The sequence below is a fragment of the Dunckerocampus dactyliophorus genome, chromosome 7 (genome assembly GCF_027744805.1).
Source record: "Dunckerocampus dactyliophorus isolate RoL2022-P2 chromosome 7, RoL_Ddac_1.1, whole genome shotgun sequence".
Classification (NCBI taxonomy): domain Eukaryota; kingdom Metazoa; phylum Chordata; class Actinopteri; order Syngnathiformes; family Syngnathidae; genus Dunckerocampus; species Dunckerocampus dactyliophorus.
In genome coordinates, this window is record NC_072825.1 from 12,349,061 (window position 1) to 12,372,712 (window position 23,652).

A 23,652-nucleotide genomic window follows, 5' to 3' on the forward strand; every position below is an offset into this window, starting at 1 on the left:
ACAGGATTAAACTGCTTAAAAATACGCAGTATACACTTTTAATTATTTACTCATTAGCTGCATTTGCACGAGGTGGGATACCTGCAAAACATACATGAACCCCCGTGCCGTGCAACCTAACTATTTAGACATCAGACAAAACATGATTTATTCCACGCCACTGCCTTTATTCTTATTACATAACAGTAACACATGAAATGCTTTCCTCTCCCTGAAGATGTGACCGCCCCCTCTCTTGCTTCCCAACCTATATTATATATTCAGCAGTGTCCAGAGAGCCAACCCACATTTGTGCATGTATTCCTTGTGTGCACATCATAATAAATTACTGTTCGGCCGCTGTCTCCAAAGACTAAATGGAAACATTTTCAGCAAGCCACATCATTCTAAGAAGTTTGACGGGTGCGGGTTAACACACTTCCATGATGCAGCTGTGTCACTCTGCAAATCAGCAAATGACCGCATCTTTCATAACAGCGTACTAGCCAGTCAGAACGACTGCACTTACAAGTTCATAACAATAACCAAACACAATTAATAATATTAATAAAATATTACGTATGAATGATAATAAAATGGCAATAATCCAAAAGACAAACCCACAGCACACTCACTCACCGACGACTAGACTGTGTCGTCCTGCGTGATAAATACGTGTCTTATTTAATGCGATTGATCCTCATGCAAGTAATCGACAGTTGCCTAAACGTCAAGAAAATTGCAGTAATACAGAACAATGGAAGTTATGGAACAAGAAAAACGGACAATAGGACGAATGCGCAGTGTGAGTGGAGGTCAGTGGAGAGGAGTCCAGCACAGTATGAATGGCCTGGTGTGAGTACGACCTAAAGACTCTATTTTCTTGACCGATGTCCACACATCAAGTTTAGTGTGTGGCTTCAGAGCTGTCCTGATTGTCCGATTGGGGCTCAGATTTAGGGTCCTCAGCCACTTTGACAGCGTGCAGGGCATAGTTGATAGCTGTGCTGTTAGCCCAGCTCCAGGCTCCTGATGCTGGATTGTAGAACATCCCTTGGACAGACTGCACTGAGAAACCATCTGAAGGAAGACAATGTGAGATGTAGGTAAAAGTAAGCATACGGCAGAAACTTACTGGAAATGCAACAGTTTTCATTTAGAGAAAGGACGTGTAAAATAGGAGAAAAGATGCACATATGTTGGAGTTCTGACCACATAAGACCTCAGTGCCTTGCAAGCGCTCAGTTCAGCAAGAATTGTACGTTTTGCTTATTTTTTGGGGGGCTTTTTAGTGACTTGCGAAGAACTGGCCTCAACAAGGAGTGTTAAAGAAGATACACTGGAATGAATTTACATGAAATGAAAGCAGTGAGACAATAAATGATCTTGTGAGGCATTAAGGCATACAGTGCAGGCCAAAGTCTGGACACACCTTCTCATTCAATGTCCATCCATCCATTTTCTATGCCGCGTATCCTCATTAGGGTCGCGGGGGCATGCTGGAGCCTATCCCAGCTGACTTCGGGCGACAGGTGGGGTAAACCCCGGACTGGTTGTCAGCCAATCGCAGGGCACACACATTCAATGTGTTTTCTTCATTTTCATGACCATTTACATTGTAGATTCTCAAAACTATGAATGAACACATGTGAAATGTACTTTAAAAAAGTGTGAAATAACTCTAAATACTGTATGTGCTGCAAACCCTTAGTGTCCTCCCAATAAGCTTAATGAGGTAGTCACCTGAAATGATTTCACTTCACAGGTGTGCCTTGTCAGGGTTACTTAGAGGAATTTCTTGCCTCATTAATGGTATTGGAACCATGGGGTTGTATTGTGTGTGTCCAAACCTTTGGCCTGTACTGTATGTGACAATATTTAATGTGATGTAATTTAATAAGTGTAGTAAGTGCCTTCATTTTGGCAGTTATCAACATAGTTTGATAACTATAGTATTATAATGTAACAAGAAGATGGCAGCTCCTGTAGTCAATGCTGCATTATAAACAGATAATGAAATACTGTACACTATGGTAAAACATACATTTACTGTAGGTTTCATCTATTTTGTATGTGACATTGTTGGCAACTTACTGGACTCTAGATGGCGCTCCAGTTCTACAGGGCTGATAAACTTCTCCCAGTCATGTGTCCCACTGGGAACGATGCACAACAGCTGCTCAGCTACAACGATGGCCAGAGCGTAGGATAGGTTGGTTTTATTAATGGTGGTGATGAAGAGGGAGCCGCCTGGCTGAATGGGACGACACGAACAGTTTTGCTAGCAGTGGTCCACTATTTTCTGTATTTGCATCAGTGTTTATGCTGCTGTAAAACAGCGCAACAGTAGAAAGTCCAGAAAGAGGGATGCGTCCAGTAAAAGAATCGAGGGCGACATCTAGTGGCAAGATTTAGTAAGAGCGTTACCTTCCCAACCATACAGGATTTAAATTGTGGCTTTAGAAGCAACAGCGGAGAAAGTTTTCAGTGTATGAAGACACAAACCTTCCTTTGTATACTGAACAGATGTGAGAGTGAATCAGTATGTATTTGTGTGTCAAATGTAGGAAGAGTGTCAGTGCTGATATACGGCTTTCACCAAATCTTGTCCTGGCTTCAGTGCAAAGTAAAAAAAACATCTACAAAATGTATGCTAGCTTATTCCCATTGAGGCTTAGCCAATACGACCATATGTGTCTCACATGAACAGGCAGACACGTGGATTTAGAAAAGTATCTGACATGAGAGCGCAGCTGGAAGAATACACACACCTTCAGTACACGGCCGCAGCAGAGGGCGAACGTTTCCAGGTCGGCCAGATGTTCCACCACCTCGGACGCTACAATAGCATCGAACAGACCGGCTTGCAATCCCACCTCGTCTCCAGCCACATCTGCCGATAGCTCCTCCAGGGTGCATGCCCGATACCTGACCCGCTCGCCAAGATCGGGGTCATACGACGAATGCAGCTGTGCCATGCTGATGCTGTCTTCCACAGGGTCTATACCTAACACACTGGCTCCCAGGCGACCCAGGGGCTGGCGTTGGAGTGGGGGAGGTGTAGTGTAACAGAGGAGAGAGATATTATATCACCAGGCAAAAGTTTGCAGATCACAGTGAAAAACAAACAAAAACTTTGTATATAAACCCTGGATTGTTGTAATATCTCCAGCATTTCATCAACTGGTTGCAAATGCAAACAAACTGGATGTGACCAGTGCCTGTGCTGATATGGATCGTGTACAACCTGAGAGGTTCAACTGTGCTTCAGGGATGGGCATATGATTCCCTGAAAAATAATAAGAATGTAGCAGATAATACAAAATGTCACTGACTTCTTGTTCCTATCAAGAAAGTCATGTTCCAATTAAAATAAGAATTACCAACCTGCTACATGAACTGGCTGTCACAGTAAATTATACATGAAAAGACCGCTTAAACAAAATAAAGAACCCCCCAGTATTTTCTGGTGCCACATCCTCAGTAGGCGATTGAGGAGTATCTTGAAGGTACAAGTTTAACCCCTCACTATCGGTGTCGAACCACCATTCGCACCTATGGGGAATTTGGAGTCTTCCATGAACCTAATATTGCTGCTCAATTGTGCACTTGAAACCTTCAAGTACAAGTACATTTCATAATATCAGAATAGCAAAGAAAAAGAACAATAAGGAACAATATTTTTGGTCACTCACGTCTCAAATTGAAACCCATATATTGTATCGATTCATTACACATGAAAGTTTGATGACATGTAGCCTCCTGACCAAGGCTGAGACAATTTTGAGTTAAATAGGCTGATTAGGGTGTGACACAATGACTTATCACTATTGAATTTTTTACACAATATTCACATTTTCCGAGACACTGAATATGAGGGTTTTATTATCTGTAAGCTATAATCATTGCAAGAAATAAAGGCTTGAAAAATGTCACTCTATGGGTAATGAATGTAAATAATACGTGGGTTTAACTTTATGAAATGAGTGACAAAAAAGAGTGAACCTTTTCACAAGATTCTGTTTTTATGTCATGTAGCTGTACAAGTGCACCGATAAGGGCACATTAGACCTAGAGTGGAGTTGCATGGTCGTGCCCCCTTGTGGACCAAAGCTAAACAAGCAGCCCAGTGTGCAGAACTGCACTAGTTTGCCCAAGGCCAGCGTCTCTCTCCTAAAGCTGATCCTCTCTGATGGAAGACTTGCAGTGACAAAAACCTCCAGAGACACGTTCCCAGTTGCATTCCCCACAGACAGACTTTGTGGCTTCCTCCTGTGTCGGCATCTAATTGACAGCCTGTGTGAGCTGCAATAAATACAGGACCCGATTTTGTCTTCCCCAATCACACAGTGAGGCTGGTATGTCCTCAGTGTGAATGAAAGCTGAGACAGGAGCTCGGTCCTTGTTGAGCAGCTATCAACACTAACAAACACATAAACAACTGTAAACGACCGACTGTCCACTCCACCAAACTGAGACCAGTCAAGTCAACAGAGACTGTGAATTGGACAGACGTTGCAACGTTTTCTGCTGCATGAGACAACAGGCATGGGGACGCACTGAAAGCAAATTCTCACACTGGAACAGAGTTTTGTTTTGCAAGGGAGACAATCTGATGTGAACGGTGGTCATTTAAACAATTGCTGAAAGACCAATTGTGTCGGAGGAGGCTGGGGGAGTGTGGTACACTTCTGTCTGCTTGTCCTTTTAATGCCGACTCAGTATTTTGCACACACCCACACATATATACATACATGAATGCACACATTATTACCTCAGTGAGCAGGCCTCCCCCACAGCCAACATCCAGTATACGCCGTCCTGCAAGTGGTTTCCCGGGATGATGCGCTTTGTGTACATTCAGCAGATTATCCCTGATCAGAAAAACAAAAAATAAAAAAAAACAGTCAGATTTTATTCCCGAACAGAGCAAGCTGGAGTCTGAAATCAACAGCATTAATAATATGAAAATAGACTGCTCAGAGTCCTGTCAACTGTGTAGAACTAGGCAAAATGGTCGTGCACTTGATGGCTGCAACCAGCAGAGGCACTGCTGATTCAGTCTAGACTAGTTTGCTGTGTAAAAAAAAAAAAAAAAAAGAAAGAAAGAAAAGAAAATGAGCCCAGCTATGGGAAGTTGAGCTAAATCCATGCAGACTATGGCTCACCTCGCTTGGGAAGCATTATTATACAAAATAATAATAAATACAAAACTGGCATCAAAATAGGAGTTCAGTGAAAAAAATCCCACAAAAAATACTGTTTAAAAATTATAATAATTGATTAATTAATCTTCCCCACAGTCTAACAAGGAAATAGTCAAATGCCCATCACAAGTGAGTACACAGGGATTGCACCACTGTCTCCAACGTATGATGCAGTTCATAAAAAAGGTGGTGAACACTCTCATCCTATATTATTACAGAAGAATGTACCACAGCTGTATTAATTGTATCACAGTAAGAATGTCACAAGGTGACAGTCTAGCAGCAACAGTAGAAGGAAGGCTACGTCTCATTCAGACACACCCTGAGGCTAGAGACACATCAGGCAAATCAGCCACACTCAAGACATAGGCACACTGGCACTCGATCTGTCATACTGTCACCATGAGCACGCATCAACAGCACCAATGGGACCACAATGGGGGAGGAGAAGAGCAGCTATGGACTCTCTGCCGGATGGATCAAGTAATGATTATCATGCCTGGCCCCACAGCAGATCTTATCAATCAAAACAGGCCAAGCTAGCCCCCCCAAAACATGAACACATATGCAACGCTGGGGTGACTCAAACGCTATTGGCTGGAAATGTGCTGATGTTTGGAGGAATCCTGTCACCTTCAATTTCACTTATTTGGGTATACGCCTAATGTGCTCTTGGCTCTGAAATAACACAAGAACAGATGGCCCCAGGTTTTTTGGATAACCAATACATCACAAAGAACAGCTACAATAAAAATATGTGTATGTGTATGTACTTTATTTATCCCACAGCGGGGAAATTTACTTGTTACAGCAGCAAGCAAGCAAGACAAGTAAAGAGAACAGTGTAAAGAAAGCATAGTGTCTACAACATGGTTCAGGTGGTGCAGGTGTTGTAGAGCCTGACAGCGGTCGGTATGAAGGACACAGTATTTAAGGATACAGTATTTAAATGTATAATCTGTACAAACACACACCTTATAAAAGGCACTCTCAGGTCATTCATGGCATGAAGGGCCTTGAATTCTCCATTTTCATCCCACCATTTGCTGGCCAGTGTCTGGAACCGTTTCAGCTCTTCAGGGTCCACTGTAGTTTGATGGACTGATCGAGTACTGTGCATGGAGAAATGAACAGACATGTGAAACATTTGAACACCCCAACCAGAGAAAAACATTTTTGGTTGGAAAAAAAAAAAAAAAAGTAAAACACAGTGCTGCATTATTGGGATCTGTTTTTTTACTTTTCAAAACAGCGCTCATTTATAGGTCTTGTTTAAAGCATTTGGAAATAAAAACACATAAAATAACTTACATTATAAACAAAATATATTTGCGCACATAAAATAATTATTAAGTTAAAGTGCCCTCTTTTTGGATTATAATAAAATTGCGTTCTTTACTGCAAATACAAATTAACTTCTAAACGTTACCGTTTTTTTCCTGTACTGTTTTTTTTCCCTCTCTCCTAATTACAATAAAAATCATTAAACTTGTGTACTGTTCATATCTCTATATATAAAACGTAGCAGACGTACAATATCAGTAAGGGATCAAATCCTTTAAAAAAACAAAAAAAATCTCAAGTACCCTTGGGGGAAGTACCTTCATTTGAGCGCCAATGTTCTACATTATGTTGAATAAATATAAAAAGTGACTAGGTTTCATGTACTAAAACCATGATTTATTAAATAAATGAAGAAGTTCCGTAGTTACAGCTATAAAAGCGTCTCTATTACATGGTATGCCATAACATACAGGTACGCACTGATCCCCATGACTGAACAATACACGAAAAATTATATTTGAGCGGCTGTAACTAGGGTGACTATGTGTTTTGAAAACAATGTAATTCTACATGTAAGACAAGTACCTGCTTTGACATTGTTGGTTGTGCTGCTGTGTCTGCTCCCCAGCACACCTCTGGAGCCACAGTGTCCGCTTTTTACACACCGCAGTCCAACTGAATCCATTCCTGCTCACGGTAGTCTGAACAACACCGCATACGGACGATGACCTGCTGCTGTACAGCCCTAACACGATGCGGCCAAACTTGTTTGGGAGCATTCTAATGTTATATACAGCACTTACACTTGACATTCAAGTCGGCTGCCCACTGTGCTCAGGTCATAATTGCTCGACCAGAAACCGTGCGGACTAAAGTTCCTCTATAAACGAATCAGCTAAAAAGGTAAATTTGCCAGCAGCACATATTGCGCATGCGTACTTTAGAAGCCATCTTGGAATTACATTTACGGTACGCTAGAAGTGACAAAACACAGTAAAAATTGATTAATCATCATGCAGTTGAGTATGGGTGAACAGGAAATTACATACACATACTGTCCGCAATTGCACTAGTGTGATTATGAGGGGCTGTTATTGCCATTGGAGTAAATATTTTCACCTTTGCCTCCCACTCAAAAATAGTTATACTCTCATGGCTTGAAGTGGAATATCCTTTTGCAACTTCACTATCTGTATTGTGCTTATGAGTATGCTGAAGGTGTACTCAATGACAATCACTTGGTTAAACACATATAGACTGATTGCAAGTTATTGCAGGTCATGTGCATCCTGCATAGGGAATCAACCGTTGCATCAAAAATGCTCAAAATCATATTGCAGCTGTTATATATTTAATTTCTTGAAAATATGAAATTTTACCTGTGCCCAGATTTTAGGGACATCCTGTATAAAACCTAAGTGAAGTACACTCAAAAACGCGTCACCTTGTATAACTGATACACGCAGTATTGTATACATTCAAACAGTAAGATTTAAAGAGAGGGAGACACAAGAAAATACAAAGTCATGTTATACAGCTAATACTGTTGCTAGTAGGTTTAAGGTCCATACAGACAAATTCAAACATTAAACAGGAGTTTTCCAATGTTTTTGAGATATGGTATTAAATTTGAATTGATTATTGTAGTATTCCCACTAATTTAGGCACTTAGAAGTTAACTGTAGCATAATGTAAAGTGACAAATGAGGCAAAACAGGATCAAAGAGTTTTATTGGACAGCTTACAATAATGTTTAGGGGGAAAACTGAATGCTGTTAAGATCTAAAATGATACAACTTCAGTTCTTTGTGTTGACCAAGGCTTATGCTTTACTAATGAAACAATCAAGATTGCAAACCATTCATGCCTTGTTTTCCAGACACACTAAAAAATAACATATTTACAAAGGGGAAAGAGATGTAAAGGGGATGATCACCTACATAATGCCTCTATAATGAGACAAGCCACTTAAACTCTTGGAATTTCGGAGTGGGAAAACACAGCCTCAGCGCCTGCTACGATGAGAGGGGGTAGTTGACCTGAAAAAGATGCATGGAAACAAATTAATAAATGCACAAATCACACACAATCCAGAGTGCAAAATGTAGTGACAAACAGTACGTCAACTCTTCCACCATGTATCTCAAAATACATAAAGTCGTATTCACACATGACAACAAGTATGTTACTTAAGCCTTCACAAATTTAACAAGACAAACTGCAGAAAGAGTCTAAGCACTGTAACATGAAGAAAGCCACATCAGAAATGAATCAACACAATAAGCACTTGCAAGTGCATTTGGTCGCCCATTTCCAAAACACCTGTCCCAGAATTTCTAAAGCATTAATATGTTGGTTAAGATGACTTAAGGTAAATCACAATGACACATACAATGACAACAAAGAATGGGAAGAAAAAAGAAAAAAGGAATACTACCTTGATCGTGACTTAGACTTGTGTTTGCGGCTTGCCTTCTTACCAGACTTGTGAGATTTTTCCGTCGACCTTGAGCGGCTACGTTTGGATTTCTTAGATTTCTTTTCCTTACTAACTTCAGGCGTAGGGGATCTGCTTGAATCGGAGTCATAGAGTTTCTTGCTAGCTTTGGCGGAGCCTTTTTTGCTAGATTTGCTATCCTGCCGGGAGTGCCTGTCACTCTGCGAGTCAGTATGACAGTCCACCTCTTTCTGTTTCTTTGATTTGCCATTTTCCTCGTTAACTAAAGAGTTACTTTTTTCTTTAGTCCTTGCTTTGTCTCTCTTTCTTTCAGAGTCTCTCTCCCTATCCTTATCCTTCCTTTTCTTGTCTTTCTCATGGCTATGGCTTCGATCTCGCTTCCTCTCTCTGTCTTTGCTGGACGCTTTCTGTTTGTGTTTCCTGCCATGGCTACCATCCCTGCGCTCCCTGCTTCTTTTCCTCTCCTTATCCCTATCCCTATCCCTATCCCTATCCTTGTCCCTGTCCCTACTGCGACTGCGGCTGCGGCTGTCTCTTGCCCGAGCCCTGCCCCGGTCTCGGTCTCTCGATTTGGACCTACTCCGGCGGCTCCTTCGTTCTCTGGAATTGCTTCGGTCTTTCTTACGGTGTCCTGTTTTTCGCTCTGTGCTGCTTCTCCTCCTGTCCCGGATCTTTTCACTGCGACGTCTATGAGAACTGTGGCTGCGGCTACGACGGTGGTTCTTGTAGGAAGAAGATCGGCTGCGTCTCCTCTTCCTTCGAGGGGAAGAGGATCGAGTAGAACTACGAGAAGATGATGTCGACGATGAAGAGGATGACCGACTGCTGCTGTGGCTGGAGGAAGAGCGAGAGCTGCTGCTGTGACCGTTGGCTGGGGAACTGCTGCCACCTCGGCCCGATCGCTCCTTCCCTCTGCCTGAATTCCTGCCCTCACTACGGGACCTACGCCTCTCTACTAAGGGCTCCGCCTCCCTCTCTTTTACTTCTTTTTGGTGAGAATTCTCTGACTGGATCTCATCGTATTCCACCCTTTCTCTGCTCAATCGCTCCCTCAACATCTCCTCTGTAGAAACACAGTAGATGAAGTTCATTATGAGTAAAAACATAACAAATTTATGACCAAGTTATCACAAATTAAACATTCAGAGACAATAGCTCAATGTCTTACCATGTGCAATCTGAGCATCTTGTGCAAGTTTTTCTTGGTGCTGTTGCATTTCTCGCTCTTTACGATGGAAGGCATCCTGCTTCTCCCGGATACGATGGCGCAACTCCTCCTCATCAGTGTCCGACGATTCAGACCCTCGACCACTGCGATCATCCTCATCCGCACTCTCCTCTGAACCATAGTCACCCAGCCCGCCTGCCACAATAAAACCCCCATGTTTTTGAGTGTTGGGAGAATAATCAACATCAAGTTCTCACACTTCATGTGTAAAACCACAAATCAGTGTCTCACCAAACAACACTTAATCCTTTACAACTTGTTTTTTTACAATGTATTTCACATTACGACCTTAGAGGAGCATTCAATACAACTGCTTGAGTTTTTAAATTTTGTATTCGAGAGCATGCTTCTATCAATACAAGGGGACAACTACACCCAAAGCTGTTCGTTCTTGTATCTTAAAATGTTGGCCAATTAAGTGTTATGGCTTTTCCCGGATGCCTCCCCCTCCCACAACCCTGTAAGCCCAGTCACTCCAGTCTACTAAAGAAATAAATTATGTTCCTGCCCTCCCACACACTGTAAAAAAATGGATACTCACTGAGACCAGTCAGAGAAGCCAGTGCACTTGACTGTGCCAGCTGTTTTGCAGGAGCTTTGATTCACATCAACAACAGGAACAACATGTTAAAACACATACTGCCATTCTCTCAAAGGCAAGAGTCGCTAGAGAAGGGATGAGGAGGATCACAGATAAAGCACTATTCACACGTGCTGTCATTGGTAACAGGAGAAAAATAAAAAATAAAAAAATGGAGAAAAGAGAGAGGGTTAACAAACAAACTTCTGCCAGACAATCCAAGTCAAACAGTCGAAGAGGAGAGAATGAACCACTGTGTACTAGTGCATCACATTGCATGTATCTGTTGGTGGCTGCTGGGCAGCAGGACCATAAGTACCATGCATCAGTGCAGGTTTCAAATGTTTATGTCTTAATGCATTAGCAGAGAATGGTTTGTAAATGCAAATTGTATCTGGTTTTTGTTTTTGCTGAAAGCACTGCTTTTCCAGGTCTGAGTTACTGTGCACTTAAGATTCGCTTCAGACTGAACTGTGTGAAAAGCAATGATGTATTTGATGGACAAGACAAGAGCAGACCTCGTGTTGCTTTGCGGTGGACTTCTTTTGCCACGTGCAGGATCTCTTCATTGGTGACCTCTAAAAGGATCTCTGTGAGAAGAGTTTTTGTGATGATCATCTAACCAAACAAAAAAAGCCAGTCAGTCACAGTCACACTATGGTTGACAGCCAAACTGCAGAAATATCCTTTTTGTATAACGGACCAGCTGGAATTCTTTTTCCTCCTCAGTCATTTCAGGCTCGCTTTCTTCTGCTGGAGGCGATGGGCTCCGCACAAAAAACTCTTTTTGTACAGGAGGCTTTTCTTCATAATTGTCTTCATCATCACTGTCCTAAAAGACAATGGCAGACAAACTTGACCTTGAACGGATCATGACCTCAGAAAGCCTTCTTCATTTTCTAATGAAAAGAGACTTACAAATTTACTCTTGCGGGGTATATGAGGCCCATCACTATCATCCACCTTGTTCTCTTTGCCATCGTCTTTTGACATTTCTGCACGCTCCTTCTCCATTCGTTCTTGCTCCAGTTTCTTCTGAATGTCTCTGTCCCTCTTTTCTAGTCCCTCTCGAATCCATGCAGGTAATGTGCGCCTTTTCACCGCATCTGGAGAAGCAGTCAGGAGGCCAAAATGAGTGCTACACATAATACTACAGCAGGGGTTGGCAACCCACAGCTCTGGAGCCACATTTGGCTCCTCAGACTCTTTGCTGTGGCTCTCTTCTCAATGCTCGAACATTATTTTAAACACCCGAGAGGGGAAAATGCGCAGTTTTGAAAAAGAGTTCATATCTGACTTAAGACCATAAATGCATCCTGGCTGAGTTCTGACTGGTGATTGGATGAGCGTGAGAAAGGGAGGGGTGCCTGTGTTTGCCTGCCTGTGTTGGTTGAGATGTGACAGAGACAGCTTTCCCCCCCTGCTCTAAGCTAACCATTAAAATATATCAGGAAAAAAAGGTTTTAATTTTGCACAGACAGATTCCTTTTTCTTCTCTGCCAACGACGCTGGTTTACATCAAGTATATGCTTGATATGTGGCGAGAAACAACAAAAACCGCTGACACATTTTCAAAATCGAGCACCCAACATTTTCTGAAAGTAATTTATTTTAAAGAAGACCTACATGTATAAAAGCGGTCATCCCTGCAGTACAGCTGTGCAAACGCCGGGATCGAATCGACAACCACATAAATTCGCTGATTGATAGTTAAGTCGAGTAGCATTAGCCAGCGAGCCGTGCTGCGCATTTCTTGAGGCATCAGGTAGAGAGGTTTAACCAACGTACTATCACAACTCCACTAGTTGGAATTCGTTACACATGCCTCCTTGTACTACAGTAACATCACATCAAATCTCCAATACAAGCAGTCCATTCCAGACCTCCTCATACCTACTGTTGCTGACTACTGCCGAGTAATATCACTTGATAAAGCCTTTTCCAATATTCCATGCTACTAAACAAGTAAAAAAAAAGTATGTATGATCTGTTCTGATATCGGACCGATATCGGCCAATATTCAAGGCTGCATTATTGGAATCGAATCAGAAGTGAAAAGGTAGTATCGGGACACCCCTAGTTATTCCCATTTATTTTAGTGTATGATAATAACTACAGGACAGGTTATTCCACCTTCAGACTTGCAAACTGAATAATCAATAGGAAATAAAAAGAACCACAAACCTTAAAATTCAATATGCTTTAAAAAAAAAAAAAAACAAAACGCTGTGCTCCCCTTACCAAGTGGTGCCGGGGCTTCTTGTTTGATCGGAAGCCGGATAGGTGATCTGGGCCTGTCCCTGAAACCAGGTGGTCGGGCATCCCGTCTGTTCTGAGGGGGTCCCTGCCAGTATGGGGAATGGAAGCCGGAGGGTGGAGGGGCAAAGGATGAAGCAGCCCCATGCTGTTAAAAGACAGCACACAAAGTTAGATCAAGTAAATACAAATGACAACATGGATCGCTGAATGCTGAGTTGATGTAGTCTTCTGGTGGAATAGCAACAGCCAAAATTACTCATGACTGTGCTGGTTTTGTTTTGTAGTTCAAAAAGCAAAAAAATAAATAAATGGGGAAACAAAAACCAATACCAAACCATGCTGGATCCTCAACATGCCAATAGATTCCTCTGAACCGCCTCAAGAAGGCATTGACTGATACACTTAGATGATGGGACCCGGAAAAGTTTCTATGGAAAACCCAAATGCTTCAACAGTTTTTACTGTATCATCTGCATACCTGATAATCAAACTGGTTCATGGCCATGGGGGCCATGTCGTAGCTGTCGGGCTGTGCCCCATACCCATGGCTGTTCTGGGGAAAACCCCCGCGATGCGCTTCAGAGTTGAACTCTGCGCTGTCCTGGCTGTTGCTATCTTCACTGGGGTTCACCACATCCATCGGTGCTGAACCAGGAGGGATCCAGGTTTGTTCAGGAGGCGGTGGTGGAGGAGGTGGTGGCGGCCGCCGCGGCGGCGGCTGGCCATGAACTCCCCATTCTGTCAACGACAAATTACTTAATGAAGATGTGCTTGCATGAGGTTGACAGAAAAACAACTGCTGTGGGCCAGTTCTGTAAACAACATACAACCAAGACAAGGTTAAATATACCACTCAAGAGAAGTTAGGGATATTTCAGATACATTTCAGGATGAACCTAAAATGAACTAGTGTATAACCTTTACAGGTGAACTTACTTTGAGCTTAACGCACAACTTGCTGTTCTCCAACATAACAGTTGTGCATATCCCTAACTTTTTGTGTGTAGTATAGAACAGCAAATGTCACTGTTAGAGATTATACATTTCCTTGCTCCATCTGGGAACACTGACTTGATTGTGAAAGTCAGGAATGGACTGCTGGCACTGAACCTACTTACATTCAAATGCACAAGCCACCTAAAACACGAAACAAAATTAGAAAAGCAGGGTTGAAGATGGCAACAATGCATTTCAACAGGAATCTTCCAATCACTTGTGATACGGTGTATGCACCATAACAGTTCTACGACAATCAGGCTTACTACCACCACCATTATTATTAATAAGAAGAATAATAATAATAAATGTCACCTGTTACTAAATTGTAAAAAAGTTTTGAATGACTATCTATGCAGACATGCAATTTAGACGAATGCAAAACGGGCTACAGTAAAAATCAAGGATTTTAGATTTAAGAACAGGATTGCCGACTAGGCCGCAAACGAATGTAACAGAGTACAGTATGGCATTGAGCTGAAAGTCCGCCATGATAGAGGGCAAGAGAGGTGGGTGGGGCTGGGCGGACAATTGCGTACAATGTATTCACGAGCTCTGAACTGAGTATAAAATAAAATTATACGCTGTGTGTGCACGTTGATAAAATGGATAAATGTTATTTTGTGAACACAATGATATATAAATCATCAATCATATATAAATCTATATATATAGCCTAGTGTTGCCCAGTGTTGACTACATTAGCTGCCGTTTGGCTGATGCTGCACCGTGAGCCTCGAAAACTCACCATCCTCCATCAAGTGTTTGTTCTTCAAATGCCGTATTTATTAAAGCTTTTGACGTGCTACGCCCACGAGATATTTTTCATGGCATGTGTTGCAGGATGCATACTTTACAGCACTCTCACAAGTTGTATATAAGTTCCACACGGCAGACATATTTGTTTGGGTTTGCGCAGTGTGAAGGAAAGGTGGCGGGGGCCATTACCCAAGACATCACAGTAGAACACTGCACTGCACACAGGGATTTTTACAGACTGCAATAGCAGGAGCCACAGGTGATTATCCTTGTGATCGGCATTGAAAAGCGCTGTACTTTTACATACTTTACATCGTCTGTGGCAGATCAATTGGAGCATCCCGAAAGAAAACCCTTGATGGTGCTACTCATTCTTGATGCATACCTGGCTGCCACATTCGACCAAAAGCAGGGTCGCCCTGGAAGGAGCCATGGTTGCCCTGTGCAGGTGGTTCCAGGCCTGGGATGTCCTGTCCGTTGGGCTCAATGTTGGGCTCTGCTCCAGTAGATTCCTTCTGAGCTATCCACGCTTGAGCCAGTGCAGCCCAGTCCACTTGACCTGTGCAAAACCAATACGAACCATTTAAACAACATAAACTTGGTGGCACCACAATGACACACACAAGTGAAGCAGTAAGGACATGCTCTGTAGGTGCATTGCTCACTGACCTGGATCGTGTTGGTGCTGGAAAGACTGCATCCATTGCTGCTGGCTAAGAGGCCATTGCGGCCAGGGCTGACCTCCCTGGTCCCACATTCCTCTCCGATATATAACCTGAAAACAGACCAGCTTGAGTGAGATAACAGTTTTGCTTTTTGACTTGAGATGAAACGACTAAGTGATCATCAAACACGACAAGCGTTAGCGTTGTGCTAATGTTAGCTACAAAAGACTGGCTAGCGATTTGCGGCTACATTTCATGAATCTGCCAATAGTAATAACAAAATCACTAAAGTGCTGAAGCAGTTAATTCACAGCAAATACATTAATGACAACCAACCAATAAGCCATGCATCTTGAAACCCAAACCATGCGTTTGGCAGCCAAGAAAGCTCAACCAAGCTAGCAAGCTAACTAGATTAGCATAAAGAATGACGGCCAGTCGAGTCTCTCCACTTACATCTAAGCAAATATACACTTAAATCTGAGTATCTACACCAAATCCATACATTATAAGACAACAGAAGCGCAAATTATACATATCTAAGAAAAATCTTACCTTTTTCGGACAATTTCTCTGAGGCGCTGGTGGTCCAAAATGGCTGCCGTGCATGAGCAAGCTACTATGATATAGTGGGTAGCAATACTCTCCCCTGCTTCCTGTCGACTATTTAACAGGGGCATTAGTTGTTCTAAAGTTTACGTTTATGCTGTGGGCATTTTAAAAGTTGCCTTCGTCTTCGTTTGGACACGTATTACCTGGCACTGTGCTGACAAATTTAAGAAAATGAACAAACTTCTAACTCATAAGTTAATAGCCACTCTTTCACTTACCGTTTACTTTCACAATGTAGGTCTAAAACTATACAGCAGTGGTGTCCAAAGTGCGGCTCGGGGGCCATTTGCGGCCCGCGGCTCGGTTTACATTAACCTCCAGGGAATAGTCTAAACATAAAATTTTACATGAAACATGATAAAGGCGAAAACGTTGAAATGTTTGAACGGGATATCACACTATCAATAATTATTGAAACATATTTAACAGTTTAGCATTAGAGCTTGAGAATTGATTTAGACTTTTTTAAATGTTTTTTTTTTTCAATATAATTGAATGATATTAGGATTTTTGCTCTTAATTTGTTGACCACGACAAAATATATATACTGTATATATAGTTGTATCAACACACTTTGTTGTGTGTGTAATTTGTGGACAATTTAACAATATTTAATACAATAATATAAAACAATGTAACAATATAAACAAAATAGTATACCTAAGGATGTCAAAGTTAATAGCGTTAATAACAAGTTGACGTAAATTCTCTTTAATAGCACTATTTTTTTGTGACGGCCCACCGTAGTTTGAGGAAAGGTAGAGGCATTCACTGCAGGTATTCATTCATCCATTATTTGTTGTCGCTGATACTGTTGTACCTTACGAGTGTCCCAGCTAACAAGTGTTTTTATTTAAGAGCCGTCTCTCGGCTGCATACAAAAATGAGCTGTTACGAGCTGCTAGCTACGGGCAGGCATAGCCGAAGACAGCTTCAGGGCTTGTGTTAGCTTGGTGTGTGGGGACTAAGGCGGAAGTGAGCAAGCACACACACACACCACTCAAAGAGATGGCAGTAAAAGCTTGTGAGGGAATTTATTATTATTTATTAATCATGTTAATAGGTGTATTCAAAATTTTTTAATGATCTTTCAAAGGTACACTTATTATAGATGAAACCAACTTTCTCGCTGTGATTAATTTTGAGTTAACTACGGACAAAAGGTGATTATTCACGGTTAAAAATATGTATTGATTTGCAGGCCTAATTATACCCTTTTACTACATACCATTGTTTAAGCAAATAAAGTCAACAGTGCAAAATAAGTAAACAAAACCAAAAACTACTATTGGCTCTCAAAAATCTTTAGCTTTCTGCCCTCCTGTGTCTAACAACTTATTCCCTGAGTTTGTAAATCATTTAATAATATATAAATATATCCAATATACTTGAAGAACACAAAAACACACTGATATTTGTGTTTTTTTTAAACATGAAATGTAATCAATCAATCTACTTATATTCTGAAAATACAGTAATTCTTTTTAAGAGTTTCAGTCAGGTATTCCTCTACATCAGGGGTGTCCAAACGTTTTCCACCAAGGGCCACATCCAGTACCGCAAAATGAAAGGATGCAAGGGCCACTTTGAGATTGTGTAAAGCATGTACATATGCTAAGAAGTTATATATAGTTCAAGAAAAAACAGCATCTCTGCTTTGTGATACAGGCAAAAAAGCGTATCATTAGCATGAACTTTGGTCTTTGCTCCTTTTTCTCCATTTTTTTTATGTTCCAAATATTTCAACTTTCTTCTTAAATAATTTCTTTCTTCTCGTTATATTTTGACTTTATTCCGATATAACGTTTCCCTCAATTTCCAATTTGAGTTTGTTTTGGTTGTTTGTCACATACGTATATGACATACATATTTATGACACTAAAAACATATTTTTACTTTAATATATGCTACTAAAATGACATTATTTTCCCCATAATATTACAAGGTTGTTCTTGTAAAATTGTGATTCTCCTTAGAATATTACTTTTTTCACAAAATATTTTGACTTTATTCTAGTAAAATTAAAGCTTTTTTTGCAACCTAATTTTCTAGAAATTACAAATTACTTCATTGTTTTGTTTGATTTTCAGAATATTATGACTTTAACAAATGTCTCTTAAATATTTAAACTTTATGCTACTAAAATGTTATTTTTCCTCATATTCCGCTATACAGTAATCCCTTGTTTATCGCTGTTAATTGGTTCTAGACCCGACCATGATAAGTGATTTTCCGTGACGTAGTATTCAATATTAATAAACAAATTATTTTCACAGCTAGAGCATTGAAAAACATTTTTTATGGCTTTCTAAAAACAATTTTTACCATTATTAGAGCCCTCTAGACATGAAATAACACCCCATATTACCCATTTAAGACATAAATAAATGTATTGTGTTTAAATGTCTTCCAGTATGGACAGGAAGTGACGTCGGGGATTCAGAGTTCAGTTTTAGCTGCAGTCCGTGTTATTATTATGACGATCATCATGAGTACTACTATTATTATTATTATTATTATGTTACTATGGTGTCTGTTATGAGATAAATATAAAATAATAAAAGCCTGTCGTTGGCGATGGTCTGGTGCATGTTACTATAGTGACACCTAGTGGCCAGTGTAGAAAGTTCATCAACATCTTTCATCCATTAGTCCATCCCCTTTCTACGGCGCTTATGCTTACGTGGGTCGAAGGGGTATACTGGAGCCTATTCCAGCTGACTTTGGGCGAGAGGCGGGGTACACCCTGGACTGGTCGCCAGCCAATCACAGGGCACATAAAAAAAAAACAACTATTCACACTCATGGAAAATTTAGAATCTCCAATTAACCTGACTTGTATGTTTTTGGAATGTCGGAGGAAACCAGAGTACCCTCAGAAAACCCACGCACAGGGAGAACAGACAAACCCCAGACTGAGATTTGAACCCAGATCTTCCTGCTGTCCTGACTATGTGGCCAACATGCTAACCACTAGGCGCCTAGAACTAGTTTAGGTCATGTAGAACAAAAATGCATTTCAAAATGCATAATTTAGGCCAAGCATATGTAAAATTTGCTTAAATATGCATTTTTTTAAAACTAATATTAAGCCGTATCCAACCACGAAACAGCAATAATTTATTAATTCCTAAATTATTGAAAAACCGCAAGAGTGAGGGAGCGATGTTCGAACCGCGATGGAACAAGGGACAACTGTACTTGTAAAATTCCGACCTTTTCTTATTACATTACATTTCTTAATATTTTCACTTTATTCTTGTAAAATTATTGCTTTTTCCATTGCCGCTGGCCGCAAAATGCCCCCCTGGGCCACACTTTGGACACCCCAGCCCAACATGGATGTATAGTTAGTATAGTTCTGACATTTCATGCTACATTTCAGTTGCATTTTGTTTTTTGGTGTGTTGCACATGCAGTGTCAAAAGCAATGCCTCGGGCAAAGTGTAGAGCGTTACATGAGGTGATGTGTTTATGTTATATTAATACGCGTATGCGAGATGCGGCGTCAAGCTGGGCGCGGCTGACAGTGATGACGGCGCGTGTGGTGAGAGCAGCAAAAATGAACCTGCTGGTCTACAGTGATGAGCCTTCCAGCAGCAACCCATTTGTTTCTTACAAGTGTCTTAGTCGGTGGGGGTGCATTTTTGTTAACCGAGATTAACTCGTGTCTAATGCATCAGCAGCATGTTCCTGAGCCAAAGGCCATTTTAAAAATAGACAAATACATTTCAGAAAAGATTTGCTCTTTCGTTGGTGGCAGCTTGACAACCTGTTTTTATGTTCCGGCAGCATGACTTGTATGTCACAGCTTGTAGTAACGAGAGGGTGCACATGGCAATGTTTGTGGACGTTGCCCTTTTCCTGATTCCACACCCACCTCCTCTTCACCAGCTCGCGACATGTTCTGGAGCAGTGCTGTTTTGCACCTGTCAGGCCACATCAGCAACTACAATGTGGCACCATTGGACACACAGTGACAGTTGAGAACGTTTGTCACCACAATCCCAGAGGAAAAGCAAGACGACAACTCCGGAGTCGAAACAAAAACAAACATCTTCATCATGCTGTCCTCTCCAACTCAAGATTTGATCCCAAGAGTGGCTAAAACATTAAGAGAAGAGTCTTGAAAAATACGTAGTCCATACATTTGATTTATTTTGTTTACGATACGTAACAGATTAATGCATACCAAATGTTCATTATTTTATGATGAGGAGTTGTCCATGGAAAAACCCTGCATGCCTCAAGCACCATCATCTTGCATTGTTTTTTTAAAATACATTTACATATGCTATTATTCCAAGCTATATGCTGTACCTGAATGTCACGTCCACCAAAGCATTTAATACGACACGTTTTCTTTCCACCGTGTACGTTTCATAAATCTTAGGCACATAATCTGTTTAATCTAGTTTTAACTGGCAAAACTCTATAGACCTCTTTATACGGATACACATGCTAACCAGTTCCCGTTTGGCAAACGTTTAAACAAGAAAAATATTCACCTGGAAAACAATAATTATCTCATTACACTAATTATCTCATTCACTGATGTTGATGATTTAAGAGTAGTACCGGTACACATACTTGTAATCAATAGAGCAGTGCATGCACGTTACAGCAAAGATGTTATTCTAGTAAGGCTTAGAGCCTTTTTTTTTCAGATCTTACTGATAGGAGCAGCATAGACACTTTAAGTGATGTCATGAATTCACTTACTTACAGTACAACCTAAATACTGTACAATGAAGGCAAACAAGGTGACTTGCTATGATGAAAATGGAGTATGTTTGTGAGTGAACCAAAATATTGAAAATCCTGAAAATGGCAAATGTCTCAAAAACTGCTAATGAATCAAACTTTTGAAGTTTGTGTTTGATTATTATTATTATTTTTTTTTACTTTCAGCTCTGACCTGCAGCCACAAAGATTATCTTTGGCCAATGTGATATATCGAAACATTCTTTAGCAAAAGGAGTGAAACAAATATGGTTCTAACGATCCTTCTTCATGGTGCAAATTCAAACCAGTATTTTAATGTAAATTTTCAATATGCTGCATTTTGGTGTCCTTGTTGCATTTGGGTTATACAAACCTGGCTTAAGCTACACTTTGCCATGCACTTCTGCACGTATTGTTATCAACTGATAATATCAATCATCCATTGCCTTCAGGCTAAAGAAAGCATCTACTGAACCTGACTAGGACCTCTGCTTGTGAGCACAACATGGATTTCACCCACTGCTGCTTAGTAGCAGTTTAGTGCAAAAACATGCACTGATATGACGTGACCACAGCTACAGTACCTCAAGCATCAAATGTTGAGTATTATTCTAAATGAATTTACGTGATTGATAGAGCAATGACAGATAAGACATTCAAACTCCTTCGTATGGTTAGGAGGGACGCATGCAAAACAAAAGTGAAAACTCAGAGTTAATCTGCAAGCAACAGCACCTTCAAATGTTAATCAAATGTCAGATTTATAAATTATGAAAAAACAGAAGTGCAAATGAGCTATTGAAGAAAAGAGTCCAATCTTTTCCCTTCCCCCCCCCCCAATGATTATACATTATACAGTATGTAACTACACAGACCATGTGTCTGGTATGAAATGGATCCAGTCCAATTACAGCATTTCCTCATAGAAGAGCAGATATGCCTGAGAGTTGAGAACCCTCGACTCGGGTACCGTCTGGACTGTAGTATCACTGATATAGAACCACTGGCCCTGGGAGCTGCTGCTAGAACCCTTGGCACCTGAAAAACACCAACAGACACACACACATTTCATACAAGATTACAGAGTTGAATATGATGGGATTCAGTTAACAGTTAAAACAAGCCAACAGCAAAGTGCTTTCATTTATCAGAATCTTTGAACTGTGCTATTGTAAATGGCAAATGGTCTCATCCTCTAACTGTGAAGGTTGTTCTTAAAAACATTTGAACTAACAACCTCCCAGGAATGAGCCTTTAAATGTAATCATGCTACAATGCTGTATGCAGGTGGGTCACACTTTCAGTTTTTAGGCATTTGACTGTGGAGCATTTAGTAAGTTTTCAAGAAAGCAACGATACTTGAATATTAAATATCATGTCTTGAAATGTTATTCATCTTTCTCCCCCAGTTTTTGAATGTTTAATGCGAGCTGCGATTTTCCCCACTGTTTGACGGTCCTTGAGCACATCTTCTACATTCTCCAACGCTGCACAATCTACTATAGTGTGTTTTTACACTTTTTCTTTCACCTCATATTTGCGCCCAAATGCTGACACTTTGTGGGAATGCATAAAGGTAAGTGCTGATGACCTTATTGAGTGCTAATATGCATATTTGTGGTACACAACCTCTCTGAAAAACGAAGTCCAGGCCCATACTGGTGGATGACGGCTCTGTAGTCTGTATTTGATTTGATGTTCCTGTCTAAGTTTTGCACAATCCATAATAAATAAGAAAAAGTAGATCGCTATAATGTACGTATGTTTTACTGATATGTTGAAAATGTTTCTCGGTGACTAGCTAGCTATCGCGCTAGCTAATGCTATGTCTACATATCGGTCTATAGATCTCTCTGTCTATTGCTACATATATCTATATACTGTATATGCCCACATTGTACTGTCAGCATATCAGCAGCAATGGTATTAAAGGGTAACTTTTGGAGGCCCTGTTGTGAAAAGATAGAAGTGAGAATTAAACACGCATCTATAGTGCAAGGGTCATATATTTAACATTACCTTTATAGAGGAAAGATCCAAGTCTGAAAAACGTGACAGCTGCAACAATACTGACATAGCCTATCAACGGCACACAAATAAAAGGTTCAGATTTGATAAGAGACTGCTGAACCCTGACCTGACAAGTTCCTGTGATGTTCAGTTTTCTTCTGGGGAGCACGGACTTTTACATATGCAGTGTAATGACCGCCACGCATGGACCCACTATGTTCCACAATCCCATACAGGCTGTAAAGGACACGGTCATCATTTACCAGGTTCTGTCATTGAAAAATTGAGAAAATAAAAACAACGAAAGCTTAACAAAAATATAAAACATTTTAAAATTGTGCATTTGTTCCTAACGTGGTGGTGAGTGTAAAGTACCTTGCATGAAGCTGAACAGAATGGGGCCAGATCCAACACCAAAGGGAAGTCAACATGGCGGTTCACCTTTCGTAGATTCATCCCTGCCTTTGAATAAAAATAACAAATAAAAAGCGCTGAACACACAAACATTTGACTTTAATGTCACAACCCGTAAAACTGTCGCTCCTTTGTGGAGTTAAAGACAACAAGTAGATGACAAACCTGGTGGAAGCGTTTCAGATGCAATGTGATGACAGGAGGAAGTGAGGAAATAAGAATTTGTTTCCTTGCACTGGTGTAGATTTTTTCCACCTTTTTATCTACAACACCAATGCAATGACAAAGCAATGTGAGACTCGCAGGTAACAACTAGGGATGCTCCGATCAATCGGCCACCAATCAGTACCGGCTGATTTCCGTGGAAAAGTAGGTTGTCAGCATATGCCAATCACAAAAACCAATCACTCGTGGCTCGTACTATTACAGCCTGTAGAGATCCCAGTGTGCAGTGTAGTGTCCTGCTCTAATGTCTT

General features: G+C 40.8%; 3 protein-coding genes across 5 annotated transcripts in view; all 3 read right to left on the reverse strand.

Annotated features, from left to right (window-relative positions):
- Positions 1-35: 35 nt before the first annotated feature.
- On the reverse strand, positions 36-8,024 carry coq3 (coenzyme Q3 methyltransferase). The gene is made up of 6 exons (XM_054781803.1): positions 7,056-8,024; positions 6,161-6,298; positions 4,754-4,853; positions 2,751-3,017; positions 2,074-2,233; positions 36-1,059 (listed from the first exon to the last, which is right to left on the reverse strand). The coding sequence occupies exons 1-6, from the start codon at positions 7,280-7,282 to the stop codon at positions 887-889; spliced, it is 1,065 nt and encodes a 354-aa protein (XP_054637778.1). The 5' UTR covers positions 7,283-8,024; the 3' UTR covers positions 36-886.
- A 160-nt stretch (positions 8,025-8,184) lies between these two features.
- Positions 8,185-16,251, reverse strand: pnisr (PNN-interacting serine/arginine-rich protein). The gene is made up of 12 exons (XM_054781800.1): positions 15,971-16,251; positions 15,420-15,525; positions 15,136-15,309; positions 13,474-13,733; positions 12,978-13,140; positions 11,655-11,842; positions 11,440-11,568; positions 11,255-11,354; positions 10,698-10,751; positions 10,097-10,291; positions 8,908-9,991; positions 8,185-8,509 (listed from the first exon to the last, which is right to left on the reverse strand). The coding sequence occupies exons 1-12, from the start codon at positions 16,022-16,024 to the stop codon at positions 8,476-8,478; spliced, it is 2,541 nt and encodes an 846-aa protein (XP_054637775.1). The 5' UTR covers positions 16,025-16,251; the 3' UTR covers positions 8,185-8,475.
- Positions 16,252-20,171: 3,920 nt separating this feature from the next.
- Positions 20,172-23,652, reverse strand: part of usp45 (ubiquitin specific peptidase 45) — a 32,863-nt gene continuing 29,382 nt past the window's right edge. For all 3 annotated transcript variants that reach the window (XM_054782104.1, XM_054782105.1, XM_054782103.1), the window contains 4 exons: positions 23,342-23,439; positions 23,138-23,224; positions 22,890-23,031; positions 20,172-21,790 (listed from right to left, as the gene is read on the reverse strand). In XM_054782104.1, coding sequence (XP_054638079.1) covers positions 21,660-21,790; positions 22,890-23,031; positions 23,138-23,224; positions 23,342-23,439 — 458 coding nt within the window. In that variant the 3' untranslated portion in view covers positions 20,172-21,659. The remainder of the gene's footprint in view (positions 21,791-22,889; positions 23,032-23,137; positions 23,225-23,341; positions 23,440-23,652) is intronic.